At 44.7% G+C, this 21,287-nt stretch overlaps 1 protein-coding gene across 1 annotated transcript; it reads right to left on the reverse strand.

Moving 5' to 3' along the window:
• Nucleotides 1–7,612: 7,612 nt before the first annotated feature.
• On the reverse strand, nucleotides 7,613–21,224 carry LOC149330136 (uncharacterized). The gene is made up of 6 exons (XM_089559374.1): nucleotides 21,158–21,224; nucleotides 20,127–20,451; nucleotides 18,832–19,069; nucleotides 8,716–8,784; nucleotides 8,538–8,627; nucleotides 7,613–7,751 (listed from the first exon to the last, which is right to left on the reverse strand). Exons 1-6 carry the CDS (start codon nucleotides 21,222–21,224, stop codon nucleotides 7,683–7,685), a joined length of 858 nt encoding a protein of 285 aa, XP_089415500.1. The 3' UTR covers nucleotides 7,613–7,682.
• Nucleotides 21,225–21,287: the final 63 nt, after the last annotated feature.

Genomic DNA, 21,287 nt, shown 5'->3' on the forward strand with positions numbered 1-21,287 from the left:
TTTCGACTACGTCGTTCCGGCCGTCAGCAACATGCAATTGTATTTAGCAACTTTGCGGCTCTTAGTTCTTTTGCCAGTTGTGAGGCATCGGCATTGTCCGCAAGCTTCTGTTCGCTACGCTACGCGAAGAGGGCACCACGACGCCGTAGCGTGACGTACGAAGCCGCTTGCCTTTACTAATACCGGTTCCGTCACATGCTTATCGTCTGAGTGTTCAGTACACCTTGACTGATGAATTTAACCGTGAACATTAATAAACTGCATGCGCACACAAACCCTCTGATGACTGTCGCTGAGTTACTGTGCAGAAACCAAGCATTTGAGACCGTAAAGTGATACGGTGAGCTGCAGTTCACGTGCAGAAAGGACTAGACCGCCAACCTCCCGCCTTACATGCAGCCAAAGCAGAAGCGAAGCCTATTCAGTGGCATCACCCCACTCAACCGATTCAGAGACAAGTCCTTGCATTTCATGCAGACGCTGCATAGGAGCGGTGAGGTAGGAGCGAAGACCGAGGCAATTGGCGCATAAGCACGTGCTTAAGTGATCACAAAGCCGCCATCGTCCCGCTAGGTTAAGAAAACCGCCAAAACTAAAAAAAAACTTGTCCCAGAAAGTTATCCGTTTTCTCGCTACAGATAACGCTGAAGCACTCACGTTATTCAATCGTAACCGTCCTGAAAATTTTTCGTGCATCTCATATGGTACTTTATGAATTCTAAATTCGAAAGATTTTATTTTAGACCAAAAACATCAATTCCATTATTTAATTGGCCGGCGAATGTTATTCTCTTGTTCCCAGTGAATAGTGCTCTATTCAACAATAGTTATGCTAATGGTAATGCACTGTTCTCGCTATGCTTTCGGCGTCACAGCAAAATTAATGGAGACAACCAGAAAAGGGCCGTGTAGGGGTATTCGTACGTCGCTAAATGCGTATGTTTCAATATCGCTTAACTGAGAGGAAGAGTTTCAACAACTATTTATTTTTCTAATCTATCACTCCTTGTGCCTGTTGCAAGTGATGTGAGACAAAAATTCATTGACGTATATTGAACCCAAAACATTTCCTTCCTTCGTAATTTAATGGGTCAGATGGAGAAGACTTCCAACTCCGGCCAGGTAAAGCAAATGAAGGGAATTTTCTAAGTGGTAAAAAAACCAGATGCGATAAGAATGTCGCGCTGGTGCGCTGGGGGTGATGTAGGGAAATGAGTACCACTTGCTATTTTCCATTAACTCGGTCTCATCACAGCCAACGTCGTTTGATGGATTTACTGATCAAACTTTTCTACCCTTTTTGAAGTTTCCCATAGGTGGTGATCCAGCAACGTAGAGAGGCGCTAGTGTGTAATTAAAGGGATCAAGTTGCTGTTGTGACTTAGAAAGTGAAGCCGATGTTGTATGGGAGCAACGAAAAAGTAGTGTTCACGCTGCGACATGCCCTGCCCGCGTTTTGTGAATAAATTGCCGCAGTATCGACAAATAGGTGATGGCATTCACTTTCCGCTTCGTACCATCCAACCAACCTTTGATTTGGGTAAAAAATTTTGGCTTGACGGGGCTATATTCAGTGCTGATGTGTTTCCTGGCACGTACCAGTTTTTTGTACACATGGTTGCTGATGTGGCGGGGTGCTGTTTATTCTCAGTACTTAACAGTATCCCATGCATTCAATTAGAATTTTCCGATACTGAAATTCCGATACTGAAGTTGTGACTGTGCCCTTTGCCCCATCTCTCTTTTCCTTTTCAATCCACTCGTCCCTCTCCCCCAGTGCAGGGTAGACAACCACAACACGCTTCTGGTTAACATCACTGCCTGCTCTTTTCCTCTTTATCTCTCTCTCAGATTATATTGTTAAAACACGCGGCAGCAAACGGAAAGAAAAGAGGTGTAACAGTAGCATCGTTAAAGTGGTTATTCCCAATAATAACATTGGTAAGACTCCCAGTTTGAAATTACTAGCTCAGGAAAAGATTTTGGGCTGGGACACCTAAGCTAACGTGTTTAGGACGACTCGTCTAGACTGAACTCTACTTGTTTCGAGAGCTGGCTCATGTAGCCCATAAACAGATAAATTACTGTCCAAATCAAGCACAGTGGTAAAAGTATATTACGAACACCCCACACAGTGGGAGCAAAAGAAAATTGTTTCCCTCTCTCTTTCCTTCGCTGAATTTTAACAACTGCTCAGTGCCTCTTTTAGCTTTCTAGTCTTTTTACCTAGTCAGTGCACCCTGATTAGTTAGCGCTTGCGGTCGAAATAGCTTGTGAGAACAGCTACTTAGACAAGTGGGCTCCAGTTTGAGGATATCCTGCGGCAAAAAAGAAGAGAGAGACGGAGGGAAGGAAATCACAATCCAGTGTGTTGTTGGATCCAAAACAAACTAAACTGCAGGAATAGTTAAAAACAGCTATACGTTTGGACTCGTTTCGCAGCCAATAATGGTTATTCTTTAGAACGTATTTAAAAAAAAATAGTGGAAAGACCGCTTCTTGAGCATGATTGGGACCAAACAGTGGTTGCGACAGCCAGAGTTTACAATAACTATGTTCTCCTTTTTTTTCAGTTAAACTTTCATCGATTAAAGAGACCATTGTAAACTCTTCGTTTTCACGCCTTTGTTCTGTACGTGCGCCAGGATAAATTCGTGCGTGTAAGGTATTCTGTACTTCACTATATATTAAGGAATATAAGCACTAACTCGCCGTACCATTATTGTTCTGGAGGCTTTCCGTCTGCTCTTCCTTAACTGCCAGTCATGATCGGTTTTTGGATTCGTAAATGCCCCGCATTGTTGGAGAACAAGCTTAAAGGGGTAGAGACACCATATATTGCTTATCGTGCTTTTGCTTTGGAATAATGCGTATAAGATTTGTAAACATGAATGAATAACCACGTGGAATTCGCAGCGCCCAGTTAATGATTCGCAATTGAATTTATTCTGCCCTCTTGTTTAAGTGTTGGTTTCAGTTGCCGAACGATGGTAGCGACGTCAGAAGTGGGCATGAAATCTCGTGAAGTATACAAAAGCTACGCTGTAATCACTAACTTACCACTTAAGTTCACTCCAACTCTTACGCTGGACTGCTTCAAAAGCCGCAGTGACCGGGCGACTAAACAAACAGCCATTATATGGCAATTTTTGTGCACCTCAGGTGACCTGATACTTACTTGTGGCGTCGAGCCCATTGTTCGGCTACGGAAACCAGAAGCAAAACTTAATGGTAGAAAAGATTCAATTATAGGCTATTTACTGAGCGTAGCCGAATTTCGCGTGGCGATCCATGTTTACTTATGTGTTACGCATCACTTGAACGCAAAAATACACTGAAAAAGGTTGGTATCTCTACCGCTTTAAATAAGAACTATTTCCATCGGCTGATAGCTACGCGAAACCGCTTGGTAGCGTTCACCAATAAGGTCTGAAAAAGGCGAGTATTGCCTGAAATTAGTCCTAGTGTGAGTGCTTGAAGTTCATTCTTAAATCACCAGTGGAAAGGGTCATTTCGTTTTTTTGCCCTTTATTCACGCAAATGTAGCTGACTGGAGACCTGAAGGTAAGGCGAACTTTATGCCGAGCTTGGAAAAAGAGTACTTCATCTAACAGGTTCTCCACGTGAACAGCTCCTTTTTTTAAAATCTTTGCGATGACGCAGGGTCATTGCGAAGGGAAGGGCTGTAGTGACAGAGCAAGATCGGAATTCCGCTGTAGCAAAAGGGCAGAAGTATCGTTTGCGAGAACCTTTTTCTGTGACCGGTCGTTCACTTATGCGTCGACTTAAATATCATTTCAAAAAAGAGTACACGTGTCTAGATGTTACAGGTCGGCGTCTTGAGAAAACCGATCGCTTCAGAGAGATTCAGTTTTATTACGCCAGTTTACCTACCGGCGCCTCTATGAATGCTTTGAACTGATATTATTCTTGTGTATGGACCTTTGTTTAAACAATACCGGTGCTAGAATCAGGACGCGCAAAATGGAAAACCTATTGAATATTTGTACTATAGATCATTGAAGGGAGTAGGTGAAAGGGTGAAGTGCAACGTTGGAAGGGTGTCGGCTTCGTAGGTGTCGGCGTCTATGTGAAGCATCCACCTGCAAGGGGCTGTTTAAGGGGATTTCCCTCCCTCCATGTGCCACCTATCTACCGTCTCCCCCTCTCCACTTAAAGGGGAGATAAGAGAGGTGCTGGACGAATAATGACTAAGCAGAAATGAAAATGGCTTAGAAGAAAATGGCTCAGACTACATTAGGCTTACTTGGAAAATATACAGCCTTCTCAAGAATTACCAGCGCAAAAGGGAAGTTTGCGGTAGGTATTGCTTCGCACACTGCTCGGAAGAGCAACCTGGGCCTCACAAGCCACGCCGATGGCTGTGTCTGAAGCTAGTGGTAAATACGTGAAGTCGCCGCGGAACCAAATAGAGCAAATTGAATCAATGTTTCCCCAAAGACGCAATGTAAATAAATTAGAGCTTTCCTGGGACTACGTTCTTTGTTAAGAATACGTGGTGTTGGTTTGTATCCGTTATGTGGGGAAAAGGGTATGTTCATTTGTTTTTCTTCACCGTTCGAGAGGTTATTCTTTCTTTTCGCCAATTTTACTCGTTCTTTCACGGTTCTGGTTAGGTGTCTGCCCGAGCCTGGAAGGGGACATTTATCACGACTTTCTTTCTGCCGAATAACCTCCTTATCCTCAATCACAACTGGTTTGAGTTCCTGAGAACTGATCCTGAGACTCCTGAGAACTGATATTAAGATACTGTCCACGATATCAAGGTTTTGACTCTTTGGATTCCTTAGATTTTGAACAGTAGATTTCTAGTTAAGACGTACGTTCAAAAGCATGACAGGTGAAAAAGCGCTGGGCATATTAAAATGAAAACGTTATACCGCCATGCAGGAATGCAGGAATAATAGCATTGCCGACACTTTGAATCCTCGCAGCTTGAGTGGCCAGAGCAACCGGCATCTCCGACAAACTAGGTGAGACATCTAGGTCACGTAACCTTTTGGCGATCACAACCTGCCCGCCGGGTTGTGAGCAAACTGACCATCGTGGCAGGTGGCAGTTAAAATAAAGATTGGTCGTGAGAGGCTGCTCGGGAAAAGAAACCTGAGTTGGGCAAGCCTCACGGGTGGAAGCAACTTCCATAGGGCATTGACGCATCACTTAACCGCTGCACCACTGCGCCAGGCGTGTTTCGATACTCTCAGCGATCTATGAATGCAAAGTCGAGAATAACCAATTCCGCATATACGGGCATTAACACATGAGCGTTATCACGTCATGAGCTTAAGGTGTAACTAGACATTTTTAAAATCGCATGCCTCTCGTGAAGCAAAGCTTGTTGTGCAACCAGCTCTACAATGAGTACCATAAAGAAGGTCATACAATTGCAGTCAAGGGTGCACGTGATGTCTTTGTTACCGGTGAAGTCCAATGAATAATGTTATTGAAAAGCCAGAGCTACAATTAACATAGAAACAATGTGTGATGCGTAAACAAGACTCCGCTGTCACCTTCATCCGTCTTCTTGGAGTTGCACTGCTACCGCATATTTAATTTGTTCGTAACTATGCACCGCCGCCTGGGCGTGTGTTTAAAACTATTGCAACGTGTCGCCGAGGCTCTTGTTCACATATTGATCCTGTCCTCCACTGTGATCTTCCAGTGTTCATCCGGAATTAGATGTTTGCCGTCCGTTTCGCTTAATTAATTATTGAACGTTACAGACTCCAAGGGGCATTGCGCAAGGGAGGGTACATCATCAAAGCAAATGAAAATAAACATAAGGGCAGTTATTCATAACGTCATCACCATCATCATTAGTAACCGTTGTTTGCTTTCGAACGAAGTCGAAGAAATACTCCAGAGCAGTAATGTCAAAACGGTGTCAACGAGATCGAGATCTTAAACTAAATTTTTTTTTCTAACTCCAGGTTGAGGGCGTTGCACTCGAAGGAACGAGTAGATTATGCTTGGAATGCGCTGGAGGTTTTGCATTAAACTTTTTGCCGAGCAAAGCTTGTAGCCAAACTGGCTGTCTGAAACGCACCTTTAAGGGCATGCTATTGCTTTTCAAGCTGTGACGTCTCCGTCAGAAATGCAGTGTGGTGAGTGCGTTGATCGCGCTCGAAAGAACAGAATTTAGAAGTCAATAATATAGTCAACTAAACAAGAATTTGATATATGTCACGAAAAATACTGCCGACAGATCTGCGCTACGCCTGTACTAGCGAACTGCAGGAATGCAGGCGTTCTGTACCGCGTTTAATTTTCAGTTATGCATACAGAGCACTGTGAGAAAGCAAACCTTTATGCAGTTGTTTCGTCTCGCTTGTCTCTCGTTCCGTCGCCTGGACGGCCACGGAGGGATCAACGTTAGTTCAAGCGAAACCTTGTCCAGCCCGCGGCCATTTACTGAAGGGCGCCGCGAAGGCATAGCGGGACTCTAAGGACATTCGAAGAACTCCGTGGTTTTTCAACTCCTCCTCCTGTCCGTGCGAAGGAGACCCTTCTGTAGCTTCGCCGAGGCAGTAGCTGTGGTACGCGGCTGCTTCGTCCTGACGTATGCACAAGAGCAGGAAACCGCCCCCAAAACACCTCTTTTCGCCTCTTCGGATCACTTGTTTTTTTTTTTCATTAATCGAGGCAGCGAAATTCGTTTTATTGTGCCTCATGTAGCGTCGATACTGTGTTAATGCATCATGGCAGCATTTGCGATTCTGTGCGTTGCTTTCCTGCCCTCATCAAACCATTGCTCCATAACGCTAAGAAGGGAGCACTGGTTTTTTCATGTGGATATGCCTCCTAGAAACATGCATAGGTGTGCTGTGGCGGTTCTCAAAAGTTCTTTTTCACGCCTTTTGCTTATACATTCCTCTTGAAAACAAAGTTGTCCTTTATATCTACTGATATTTGTCTTCTATTCAAGAACCGTTATTTACGAGAAATGTCAGTAGTTGTGCCTGTTCTCAAACAGGAAATAAAATTGTTGGTCTGTATGTTACAGAGAGAGGGAAAAAAAGACCGTAATTAATCACTACCTCTGCTTGTCTCTCGGTTACTAAAACCACACACTAGTGCATGCGGTCGCCACTGCGGGCTGGTTGGTGGCACAACTTTGATTAACGGAGGTTGAAGACCGTGAGAAAAATGTCCTTCACCAGTCACTGTGAAATAGCCAGCGTGATATTAGTAAGTAATGTGAGTTGGTTATGAAAGAAGCTGTAATTTTTTTACCTTTTTTATCTGTAATTTTCTGCAAAAATTCTCGTAGACATTTGTAGCAGACAATTTGTGTTTGTTCATTGCTCCCACCTTTGCCTTTGTTTCAATGAAAATTTAAAAGAAGGAAACTGAGTTGAACCCTGCTACCAACTGTGATAGGGGTATAAGTTCCGCCCCTTACTTCTGATTACAACAATAGCAACTGTTGAGAACCATGAAAACAATGAGAACCTGCCGAGCTTTCAGAAAGACGTTACAGAGGGGAAAATATTGGTGCAAACAGAAAGACACCAGGCACTGAGGTTTATTGAAACTTTTCTTCTCTGCGCCAGTCTCTGAGTTCCTTTACCGCATATTAGTTCTTCGGACCTTTATATTACACTTCTTGGTGCAGTTATACGTGCAAGCAAAAATTTAATTTTGATCTGAACTTGCAGACGTCAGCCCGCCTTGTATTCCTGACCAGTTTGAACCAAAAGAATTGTGAAGGTGAGAACACTTGCTGCCACCTGAAAATAGAATAAAAGATATAGACTCAGCCTGGAGGTTTCCCTCGTTAAAGAGTAGGAAAGTCTGTCTTTAGTTCTTAATTTCACAACAATGAGTAAATTGCTTAAATTCCAAAGTTTAATTTCGCTGTATGCATTACATCTCTGTAGTAAACGCGGGCGCACCAGGATACACTTGGAAACAGTTTATGTATCATTTTTTCAGCCCTGACAAGTGCTTAGTAATTTGGATCACGTGTTTGGGAATATTACAGGTGCAAAAGAAACCAAAACTCTTTCTTTCGTCCTATTTATTAGTGTGACTAAGTTAAATTTGCCCTAACAAAGCGCCTTTATGTGCCGACTTGACTTCACACAAATATAGATACACACAGCTGAGAATCTGTGGACTCCATAGACGGCTGCTGTCAATTTCAGCATCCAGACTTTTCGGATTTAGCATTGCCATTACTCTTTACTGCTCATACACTTCATTCGCTCTGGCAAAGCAGCACTGCTTGTAAGCTTCCTCTGCGTAACAATCAAAGTAAGAGAGTTCACGAATAGTAACTGATGGCGCAATCTCAAAAACTAAACTCAAATATATATTTGAAGCTGAAGTGAATGTTCCAATACTGATACAACCTGGAGATGTCAAAGAATATTTGACTGTCTGAGCACTCTGAGAGCTTGGCTCCCGAATATGATGTATCGCCCACTCCGGTTGCTTGTAGTCCCACGCTCATTCAGTGCTAGGCATTTGCAACCAGAGCAAGGCTTCGATTGAAAGTGAGGAACAATACTTACGGACACAAGCAGACTTTTGTCGAGCGTGAAAAATCCGAAAGCGTTGAGGCAAAGCTGGTTGCAGTCCATTGAATCTTTAAAGAGATGTATCTTCAAGATGAAGGAAAACAGAGAGGAAAGGACAAGCAATAAGTTTAGTTATTCATCAAACCACGAGAATTACAAGGCAGTAGCTCACCTGAGCGATTACGTATGAAGGGAGGTGATATGTTGGGATTGCGTCCAACATTTCATGCATCTGAAGTGCCTGAAACAAACGCATTGAGTTACTGCAAAATATTCGTAGTAATTACGGACAAACAACATTTACCTTTGCCGCCACTAAATATTGGAATATGTTGTCACTATCATTCAAATCATGTCCGTCCTTTTTAAGCTCAAAATAGCACTCAAAGATTTCATTTTTGATAAGTGACAGGTTTCTATATTATTTGTTCTGTTTTTGCGTTGCTGCGTCAATTCGATAAGAATTATGGTTTATGGTGGTTTAACGTCCCAAAGCGACTCAGGCTATGAGGGACGCTATAGTGAAGGGCTCCGGAAATTTCAACCACCTGGGGTTCTTTCACGTGCACTGACATCGCACAGTACACGGGTTTTTTAGAATTTCGCCTCCATCGAAATTCGACCGCCGCGGCCAGGATCGAACCCGCGTCTTTCGGGTCAGCAGCCGAGCGCCATAACCAGTGAGCAACCACGGCAGCTTTACGAATTAACAATCCTGAGAGTTCTTGTAAAATTACTTAACGTGACGTTTATACTGTGTTTCTTAATTATCTTGCTTGTTGGGGATCGCGGTACAATCCACGGGCTACGGGATCCGATTTTGTATACTACTCTGTATGCGTCGCTTATACTTATCCAATAAACTTAATTTTATTTGATTTGAAAGACGTCCTTGACGACCGGCACTTTTTCTCTCGGTCATTGTTTTTGTGTCTGAATAAGATTCGCTAAGGTGATATAACTGGCATTGCATTTCGTTCTCCAATCAGAAGGAGGAGAAAAAAGCACGTTTTTTCTTTGTTCGCGAGAAGTAATGTTCGAGAAACAGCTCTTAGAAAGCTGAGTTATTATCAGGGGAAGTATATGAAATTTATTGATATTGCGTGATGCCATTGACGCATAATTACTGCCCCTCCCCTAATCGAGAGTTTAAGTGAGCATGAAGGGTTTTTATTGCACTATAAACACAAATACGCCTACGTGGCTGTAAAAAGGAGTAAGCTCTTCTATAGCACCCTCCCATTTATAAAAGGTAGTGCACTAGAGGGCAGCTTACTCGATCTTTAGTCACATATAGGCGTATATGTGTGTAGAGTACACTAGCGTAGCACATTAACCTGCCTCCTCTTTTGCCCGCCTGTTTTCCTCAAGCTGGGCGCTGCGCTCTGTTTCTCTGGCATCTTTCGCTGCCGCTAGTTGCGCCGCCTTCCGTCACTTTTCTTGTCGCAACCGTGCAGCGCGCTCATCATGTCTAGCTGCTTTTTCTTCTTGTCACGTCGAACCGATTGCCAGCTTTTCTGCGACCTAATCTTGACGCTCTCCATTCCTGGCAGCTTTATCAGCCTCATGCGCGGCCTCATAAACCTGCAGTTTTCGACTCAGTCGAGCCGTCTCTTGCTCTGGCGTACAGGACCCTTGTCCTAAAGGCGTTTCTTAGCTCTACTGTCATCTGAAATTCATTGCTTGGCTTAAGCAGTTCTGTTGCCGAATGCATTCAAATGCATAATGATACACAAACGTAGGTGCCCACGACTCCTCACCGGCCTGAAACTTACTGAGCCAAATTGAACCTTGTTTCAAGGTATGCACCTCGCGAACGCGTACAGTCTTGGTCAAAAGTCTTAAGGCCACAGTGTTCAGCTGCAACGAAATTGATGTTCCTAGAGTGCTCCGTGTAGAGGATCATTCAAAACACAAGTCAAGAAGGAAACTTTTCTACCGCAAGAAGAAACCTTCTGCTAGCATTTGAAGGTCATTCTGTCTTTAACAGCGACGTAATTGCTCTGTTATGCGGCTGAAGCGAAAAGCCTTTGGCCTTAAGACTTTTGACCAAGACTGTACACCTAGACATTAGGATCACCGCCGAGTACTGACAGAGCGAACAAATTAGAACTGGCTGCTGTCCTTGCTGATAGATGGAGCCACGGGACCTTAACTTGCCGGAGCGTGCTTTACGGAATGACGGCAAACTGCGCGGCGCTGTCGCATCGCTCAACAAGTGCCACCAGGACTACGTTTGCCCCTCTATGGCCGCAGGGCTGAACTTAAGTTCCCTCAAGCCGCGCGCTGGATTTTACAACCACGGTACCATGAAGACGCTGTTGACGCATGCGCTGCTCGGGCGGCCACGCAGTAAGCACCAGGGGACTGGAAGCTTCGCCAATGTTCGTTAATGTTCGGCTTCGTGTGTTCCTCCGTTCTGGTGCCAAGGTCACCTGCGGCGCACCCACAACGGGAGCTTCAAGCTTTATAAGCACCTGTATCACTAATGTTGCATATTCATGCTCAAGAGGCTGCTGGGGACGTAAACTAAGGACTCCAACCTCGGACTCCGGGGAGGCGCAACAGCATTTTCACAGCTGAAAAAGGTTTTCCAGACAATGAATCCCCGTCAACATTGATCATTGCTGCTGGCGATTGGAGCTATAACAGTGTCGAGTTGACTCGCTTTACTGTTCTTAAGGCCAAATCACATTTCTGATCTGCCCTGCGCCTTCTGGCCGCAACATAGCGATTCACAAGGCAAAACAGAGCCTTACCTTTTTCTGAAGGTTTGTCGACGCTAGCACGAACTTGACAAGGTCCAGAATTAAGTAAATGGCATAACAGGTTGAAAACAAATGCCTTCTCCAGGAATCGCCGGGGTGTGTAACGACGTACGCACCTGTACACAGTAGTACAAGAGAGCACGTGACTGACACGAGCATAGAGTACTGCAGTACATCGTTGAGCCTCCCAAGGATCATCCTGAGTTTCAGATACTCGAGGCGGAGTTTCTGGAGTTCAAATCCGGCCTTAGGTGAGCACAGAGAAGATTCGGATTTGGTCATCGATTGCGTAAGATCCGAAAGATGCCGCAGATACTCGGTCAAGACAGCGTACATCATTCTTGCCAATGAGTGGGCCTCATTAGATACCACGTAGACCACAAACACCGAAGCTACCGACCAAACTGAGGATACCGCTAGGGCCAAGATTTCAGGCTGTTCGACGGAGAACTCTTGGTAAATTAAGTACCTACTCGCAACGTATGCAGTGGTCGCCAATGACCGAAAAACAGCCCATAGAGTGAGCGTCAAAACCGGAAACCCTGAACGGTACTCAGGCTTGTAACGGATCGCCTCTTCATACAGAGCCATGTCATTGAGAACGGACACAAACTTCCTGCCGGAGAGGACGTACGCTGTAATACCGGCGGCGGCTTTCACACACATCGCCAGGAGCATGATGTTGAATACGATGTCAGGAAAGGCTCCTTCGTACAGCCCGCTGTAAAACTTGAAAAGCAACACGGTTGCTTCGAACGAGATGGAAATGCCGTTTAGGAGCATGCCGTACATGGAACGCCATGTCCACAAACGAGCTACAAAACGAGACCCTTCGCGCTCTCGGTTTATGGCAACCAGGGAAAGACCGGTTAGCCTACTGGCTCTTGTGGCCAAAACGAATTCCCGCTCCAAGAAACTCATGCTGTTTACGTCTAGTGTAGTACACACCGATAGAAACAGTCTTCTTGTTTTTGCAGCGGAAAATATGAAACGGTGGATGAGAACAACCACTTTGTTATAACGTAGACAAAGAACATGTAAGACATGGTAAGGCTTAGAACTTCCTCACTAAAGGACGATCTCCGATCCCTGCTTCTGTAGATATTAATATCACTGAAAATCTGTTGTGGGATACACCAATCTTAGACCAAATAGAAAACGATTCCTGAAACCAAAGCAGGAGTTAGCTTGGTATCGACGTTACTCTGCGCACGGCGTTGCTTCCTATGGACACTACTGTAACCACAACGCGAGCAGCGTGTCGTGTTTTCAGCAGTGCATGAAGTATCTCGTGCCATGAATCTTCCATAAGCGCTCATTTTCAGTCAGCACAAACTTTTTATTAGGCCAGAATCAGCATGCACGCCTCGGAACTCTTATGCGCCACGCATTCAATCAGCGCATCGTAAATATTTAGTAGTCACACTGACAATGACGGCGCACATACTAAAGTCATATTTCGATTGCCGCTTCCGGCTGCAGCATCAAAAACGCTTTGAAACTCTCAGAATGCGTGTGAGTTGCCACGCAGCAATTTTTTTCAGTTTGCTTTTCCATGCGAGGTAGGTGAGAACTGCAGGAAAAAAGGGCTCTAGCCTTGCACTCTCATGTCTCATGTTTTCAGACGCTCTCGAGTGAACAGCTAGCCCCTGTTTGAAAGGCGCCGCATCGTTCTCGTAGATTCCCCCTCACTGCCAAGAACTTGTGCGAGACAACATACTAAGGCGAAAGCCTTTCTTGACTCATGAGTGGTGTGGATGGCAGTTGTAGACAGACGCTGTCCGCAAAAGTGCCCGCTGGAACTGTCATTCATAAGAAAAGGAAAGAATAAGAAAAAGAAAAGTGGGGTCTAGGTGGGAATCAAACCCGGGCCGGCGGCGTGTGAGACGGGGACGATGCCACTACACCATGGCACTTATCTTTCTGAGCAACTGAACCAAGTCCCAGTGCAGGAGCAATGTGTTACAAGACAGACACACAGGGCTCAGCAGTGCCGCTGCATCGGTGTCAGGCAAGACCAAGGCCAAAATCAACGATAACTATTATAAACGAATCCGAAACTGCGGCGATGGATCTAATGTTTTGAGCGCGCTTGGTTGATAGCGAGGAGCAAAGGAGTCCCAAAAGCAACAAAGTTCCAAGCATGCAGGCTATTTGCGGTAGAAATTCGTCTACAGCTATTAGGTGAAGCGGCATAATGGTGGCGTCGCCTTCACGGTATCTCCGCGCCGCGGTCTACGAATTCTAAAATGGCCGCTCGCTACAAAGGGCGCAACCATCCGACCAGAATCATTATTAGCGCGACACGTGACGACACTGACGCCAGCGCAATGAGAGTAAGTGAAGCAATGAGAGGGTTGCGCTGGTTGAGGGCGTGCGCATGTGCGCGGCGATTTTAAGCGTTCGTCTGGTTCGGCTTTGCGGCGCTGACACGCAGTTCTTTCTTGTGCGGCGCGCTCCGTTTACTTCTGCCCGCACCTGTACATGAACTTTGTACAAACCATGAAGAAAATAATCCACACTTCAACGATTGAAGCTCAATAAAGCGCGTCTAGTGAATGTACAGTTCTTAAAGTATTTTCGAGATATATGCCTACGTGATTAATTATGAGCATGTTAATTGCAGACGTCACAATCAAGCGACTACCAAATTTCCTCCATGCTTGGCGTGTATTCGCAGCCCCATCATGCGGCACCCACTGAAAACCCCTCTCGAAATGTACAACGCTTGCCCAGCAGATGGCGCAGGTGGCGGACCGCGCACAGCTTTCGCATTTAAGCACGTAAGGAGACTTAAGTAAACCTGATAATTTTTTTACTGCATCACGTGACTCCAATTTTACTTTGCCTGAAATTGCTGATTGTAGTCTGGCTGCATGCGGGTGCCGAACGAGAAAGTCAGTTATAGAGTTTTATGCATCGAATTCCAATAGTAGTGACTCAAAAATGGTCGCAAGTTCGTGGTAATTTCAGCCTTAAGTAACCAACCCCTAACCCCCCCCCCCCTTCCCCCGGCCCACTACTTGCCTAAACAGCTTCGTCCTTTAAGTCTGGTTATACACAGAAACCGATTAATTACCCTAATTTTACCCAGATATAAAAGTTTTTAAGTCTGAAATACGTTAATAACAATGCAAAAATTATGGAGACCTTAAAGCCGATGCTTGGGCGAGTTGGTACGACATTTTCCGGAATAACAGCGCGAACTTGGACGAGGACTGAAGGAAGACACATAGACGGGAGCTGCGCCCGTCTATGTGTCTTCCTTCAGTCCTCGTCTAAGTTCGCGCTGTTATGCCAGAAAATTATGGAGAGGCGCGCACACGTTAACAGTATTGATTCTGATGAAAACATTCATCATTTACCATCACGCAGCCCAAGAAAAACAGGGCCATTAATATGCAAGCGTCATAGAGTTTCGATTCTGTTTTAGTGCTACCCGTCACGCCCGCTCGTCAGTCCCAAAGATGGCGAGTACTTGCCGATCCATGAATCAATAAAAAGTAACGAGAAAAAATGCAGCATGTATAAAATATTTGCATTATTTCGGGCGGGCGTGTTTTTTCAAGCGAAGGGTAAGAATACTTGAGCACAGTGCAAAAATGCAGATGTAGAATGTGGGTCATCGCAGTAAACAGATTTCTTGGTTGCCAAGGTTACCGAAAGTTCAACTCGGCAGTCGGTGGGAGCACAGGCACAGACGCCACTGCCACTCCATTCCGTCAATGCTCTGCGCCTTAGAGATACGAAGGCATCCATGTGTAACAGCAACATCTGTACTGGACAGCAACATCGGCGCAGGCGAAGCAGTGACGAAAAAAGCGGCCGACCGTGTTGGCACCGAGCGCGCGTAGTGACCTTTAGTGAACGCTTCATTTTTATCGACATTTTCATCGACACGTTGCGCATAACTTGACAAAACTTGTTTGGTCCCGCAGCGTCGGTGGCAAGTAGCGGGACCAACTGATCGAGATATCAAAATAATTCGGCATGCGGTAACATGGCGACAAAAAGAAAACAACACTAAATGCCGACATTAAAACAGCCATGCACTAATTCTACTGACGGTAGCAGTGTCAAATGTGACCATCGGTCTATTTTTATTGCTTCGCAACTGAATAAGAAGGGCTCCGTGGCCCTGGAAAAATTGTAGGCAGCTTTGACGTCAGTTGGTTATAGGCTTCCGTATGAGAGCGGCCTATAAATCTACAGGCCTTGGACCGTAAGCACTCCTGACAAACGGTAAATTAAAGCAGTTCACTGCAGCTCTTATGTTGCGCGCTGGTAAGGTAAATGAGATTAATGGTCGGGGGTCATCATGTACTGCTATTCTACGTTTCATGTCAGCAACGCTTAATATATGAGCAACGGAATTACACGCGGAAGTCCAACGGAAGTACACGCCTCTCGTAAAACAGTGGTTCTGTACTATCCGTTCTGTTCTAAAAGTTGATGATTCTTACTGCCCACTTTTGTATGCTGCTAATAAATTTTAAGTATGTTTTATATGTACTGCCTCATGAGGCTATGCTGCAGCTCGGATAACTAGGCACAAATTGGAATTATAAAATACATAGAACCATTGGGTCAAAGCATTCACGGGCCTTTAGTAATATGTGGCAACCATAAGCTAGGTTCGAACATGTTTCACTAATATGTGATTGCCAGTTCGTATCTGAATTAAACATGGCCTCTAAATATTTAAACGAGGCTGCTCGCTGTAAAAGTGCAGCCACATCAGTTTTCTCTCTGCCAGCTTCGCAGTCTTTTGCTGCATGGCACGTGTGCTCGCTGCGAGCTCTTTGTGTGTTCGTTGTAGTTGTTGTTAGTGGCTATTTATTTATTGGTAATAAAAAATACAAATAAAAATCGAAGGAAGAGATGCTGCTAGCCGCGGCATCAGCCATAGAAACCTGAAGCACCTGAGCGGCGCCTAACGGGAATAAAAAGACAGGGAGAAATAAATGGGGAAGCGATAGAAGGAAGGATAGGGTTAGGGCGGCAATATACACTATGTAGAAATACAGGGTACTGAAGTTCGCCTTGCATGCTTCTGAGCAACAGAATTCAAAGTTGTAGATCTGCATTTTACTTGCGTTTCTAATTACATCCCGCAAACGTGATGCCCGCTGCATCTGGACATGCTTTGCCGCGCACAGCTGTCACATTTTACGGCGTTGCCTGGATAAAGCATGCGAGTTTAACTACGTCGCTTTATTTCACATTACGCGGGGATATGCAATTTGCATTTGGTTGGAATAATGCGGCTTCATGCAACCAAGCTCAGGGAGACTGTCCACCCGAGCCGTACGCTGCATGTCGTTTAGATCCATCTTATATACGGTTATTCAAAGCTAATGGACTCGGGACAAATTGACCTAATTGACGAGTATAGGGGCAGGGACGTACACTTTGATACCCCTGTCAGACTCAGGCATTGCAGGCTTGCTTCAGATGGAAGGAAACGAATTTCAGGATAGCCGTGTTCTTCGTGAAGCGCGCAGTACGACGATCACCGTAATTTCTTATGGTTTCAGCATGGTTGATATAGAGTTCGATATAAATTCTCTCTGATTTGTGCCTGACTAACTTTGAGCACCTGTAATTTATTCAGCGTGCTCAGACAATGCATACGGAAAGGTTGTAACGCATTAGGACTCAGTATGGTATCATCAAAATGTTGTGGAAACCACGAAGAAGCCACACGAAAAGCACTTGGAAGTTGTATACAAAGGCCACGGCTTTTGGTGTATTCACTATATTACGCTGACTACAGTATTAAATTTACGCATGTGCAACTAATAGTGATGCGGAATGTTTCAATGGGATCCCAAGATTTCTCCTCAGATGACGGCGCTTTTGCTGCGGTGCCTGTAAACGGACAGGTGGAGGGCTTACGGCAATCTTCGTCGGCCTGCGTTTTACGCTGTACTGGGGGCCAAGAGAAAATACTACGCACAAGGTGTAACTAGAGCTCACTACCGTTGCGGCAGAATACTGGCGGATTAATTGCCAGTCTTTTTTAGCGCGGTATATTTGCTGTGGAAGGAAGTTACATACACAGAAATAATTTTGGGAGCGCCCAATAAGTGCTACAGAGGTGCACAGACAACACAATATACGTTACTACCGCTGCACACTACAAAGAAAAGTGGTAGATAGGGAGCAGATGCCGACTTTATAGGCTTGGAGACTGGGAACGCATTTCTAAAAGATAGACGTTTGGCTAATTGAGTTTAAAGCAAAACAAGGAACCATTCTGTCCTATCACTCGGGCTTTCCATGGGCTATATTGTCCGTAAAGGTAGAGTATATGCAGATGTTCACAACCGGAGCGCAGCGCTCGCATAATGCATCGCCGAGTATGGGGATTTGAATATCTTTCATGCGCCTTGCAGAACGTTCAAGAGCGCTGTGACTCTGTCAGATTTTCTTTATGTGCTACACCTGTGCAAAGTGGTCAACTACGAAGAAAATTCCACACGAACTTGCCCCAGTCATTAACCGTGTTTAAGTCTATACCGTAATAGCAGCCCAACTTTACTTGGGTGGAGTTAAATTCACACAGTCGCCAATTAAGCCATTTTTTTTTTCAAAAGAATCGGCGGTGGAAGCTTTGGGTCTGGGACGTTTCGCGACGAATGACAATCTTGACATTCTTGAATTACATTCTGAATGACACTCTTGTATTTCGAATCAGCCGTAGTTTTAGCGATTCGCTCTGCTTATGATTTTTTGGCCATCCTTGTTTGTAGCATTTTATGAATGCAGTATATTTCTGTTTGTTTCCTTCTAGTAGCAAGGCTTCTTGAGATTGTTAGGAAATGTTTATCAAGAAACTGTAGCATAACCAAAGAAGAACAAAGTTGTAGACATAACCAAAACAAGCGCTAACATCAAACAGGGTTTATTTCCAGAAATACTGAAACTTATACACCAAATCATTATTACATACAACACCTGACTAGCGCGGACAGCATCAATACCACAACAAGACGTGCTCTTTATCATACAGGCAATAAAGAGTGTGTGTTTATAGATGTGCGATCTAATATCCACATCATTTTCCGCCTGAATTAATTGTTACTTTGTTTTTGTTTCTGCTATACAGTTTCCCTCAAAAAAGTGGCTCACAGTTTTTTGCAGTCTTTCCATCCTGTTCTGAAATTTGCGTGCATGTTGTTTTACTCGGTCATTGAAACATCTACTAGTCGGGCCGTAAATACTGGCTTCCTAGTTCATTCACTGCTTTTGTATGTCAGATCAACTATCCCGAAATATATGATTCTAAGAGAAGCTTGCATAAGTTCGTGAGGTGTACAGTACCGAATAATACAAAAGAAATTAATGACGCTTGCGAGCGCTCACTTTCAGCAAAACCAGCTAGAAATTTTAAGACGTGTTTCTGGAGAAAACAGCCCTAACGGGATGTGCCCTCATTAACAGTGAATGCTTTTCTAGGAGTTGTATGCCTCGCAACGTCTATCGAGAATATCGAACACTAGCCGTTGTTATATGACATTCTTTGGACACTCGTTTCTGGGAACACATGAACGGGAACCAAAATTCACTGTCATAGCGTAGCCTTCCTGGCAAACACAGGAACCAATGCTGCAGTGAGAAACGCACGTCTTGGCCGGAGGAGGAGAGTTGCAATATGGTTCACAGCCACTATTGCAGAGCTCAAAGGTTGAATTGGCCGGACATTTGGGAGGGCACTCACTAACAGGAACACACTTCCTTTCTCCTCTAGATGCACTGAGAAAGAAAAGAGACAAAAAAATAATTAAAGTGCCTCTAGGCTTGACACAAAAATATTTTAAACTGTTCACTTCATGTACTATACCCAAGCTCCCATTCGGCTACTGTTCCTTAGCACGTTGCTCCTGCTTTAGAGAATGGTTTTTTTGTTGTGCTCTAGCGTGACATTAACCTATAAGTCCACTCTGACTTATTCCATTTAGGGTGCCTTTAACATCTCGCAAAAGGTGAACGAGATGCAAAATGTGGCTTGGGTTCAACGTGATCCGAACCTCCTGTTTGGGCCTACTGTAGGCCTGCAGTATGTTCTAAATAAAAAATAAATATACGCGCTAAAGTTTCGGTAAGAATAGTCTCTACTGTCTCAAACCAAATATCAAGGTCAAGGGTAAAGGTCAGGTACCCAATGGCCATAGCCATATGGGCACGTGGTCATACTACCATAGCTTGGGCCATACCACCACGCAGTTAAGTTCGGTTTGACTTTTGACCTTGTGAGCCATTGAAGGTCATTATCAATGTGCTGTTCCTTGTCTCAAATAACGTGAGGGCCAAATATCAAGATCAAGGGTCGACTTCAAAGGTCAAGGTCAGCTACCCAATGGACATAGTCATACGATCGCGTGATCATACTACCATAGCTTGGGCCACACCACCACGCTGTTGAGTTCGGTTTGACCTCGTGAAGAATTGATAGTCATTGTCTCATCCACATCTAAATCGGAAGTTTTCCTCCTAGAAATAGAGGTCTCACTCTAAAACAACGCATGAAAGAGTGTGTGCCATAACAACGGCTAACTGAGCTGTAAGAAGAGAGCGAGAGAACAGGGTTGAGTACGGGTGCAAGTTTTGCCTGTTATGGGGGCCATTTTTTCTCGGTCCCCAGGGTTGACCCAGCCGGCGTTCTTTTTTTGCGCACAAGAATAGGGTTACGTGTTCACTTGTATAACGTCTACCTGCGCACTGGAAAGTAGACACGTTTATCGTGCCTCGTTGCTCGGTTCATCCCTACAGTCACCGAACTGAAAGAATTGCATGAAACGCTCCTACTCACCGCACAAAACCCGGTGGACAGGAGCATCCGAAGACGCACTGCAGGGTGCAAATGACAGCATCCTCTACACCACATGTCCGAGGACATGCTGACCCGCATGTATCGTAGTCCTGGTTTGGCCGATCCTTGCATAACTGGCATTTACTCGCTTCAATGCAATGACCCCAGGCGTTGCGGACGTAGCCGGGCTTGCAAACGCATTGCCTAAGCTTGTTGAGTGTGGAGGGTTGCGTTATTTCAGGCTTGCAGAATGTGTCCTTCCGAGGTTCTCCCTTTACGGGCTGCTCCTTAGAGTGACACTTGCTGGGCTCACCTGCAAGCGCCCCTAAGAAAGTAGCACGTAGACCGTTACTGAATTTTGCCGACGTCTAGAGGCAACTTTTCAATTGATTCATAGTAAACGCAGCTAAAAATTGAAAATTCAGTGAAGAGAGTAGTATCGATAGATTTCATGCCTTATCGGAAAGACAAGTCCTAACGTGATGTGTAGTTTTAATCCTTCATCTCTCTGGACTGATTTACCAATAGATTGAGTAACACGTTACACTTGGAGAAAGGTGCTTGTCGTATCAGAATACTTTGAAGAAAGCTTGGCAAGGATGAAATCCACGATGTCCATAGATTAGGTGCAAGTTAGTTCAGTATGCAAGAGATCCTAGACACCTTTCTAAATGCCTTGCTAGAAATTATATGACTGCAGACAACTGAATTCATTACACGCTGTACTAGAGATGAATGAGAAGTTTGTCTTTGCTTGTTACTAATCGAAGATGCTTAAAAGTTAACACAGATTACCTTTTCACACAAGGCCTTCGAGTGGAAAGTGTTATGCATTCTCACAATCATCTCTTCCCCACATCTCCTTGCTTGTAATAACAAGGTTCAGAGTGTCGCAAAATATGTCATGCGCTAACGACTGAATTTTCCCATACTCTATATCGCCTCAGTACACCTCCAATTTCGTTATTGTTATAGTGGGCAATAGCTTGAAATGCAAAGTTATCTTGCGGCTTTCACATGAGTCAACTTACCAAGTGACTGGGCCCATATCACAACAATGCTGAAGATGATCCAAAGCGCTAGAGCATGAACGTACATGGCGACTTCTCGAATAAAGCATGACTATTGGGACAAACCGTCCACTTTATACCGTCACCTAGG

This window comes from Amblyomma mixtum, chromosome 9 (genome assembly GCF_055824585.1).
Source record: "Amblyomma mixtum isolate Tamu chromosome 9, ASM5582458v1, whole genome shotgun sequence".
Taxonomy (NCBI): Eukaryota; Metazoa; Arthropoda; class Arachnida; order Ixodida; family Ixodidae; genus Amblyomma; species Amblyomma mixtum.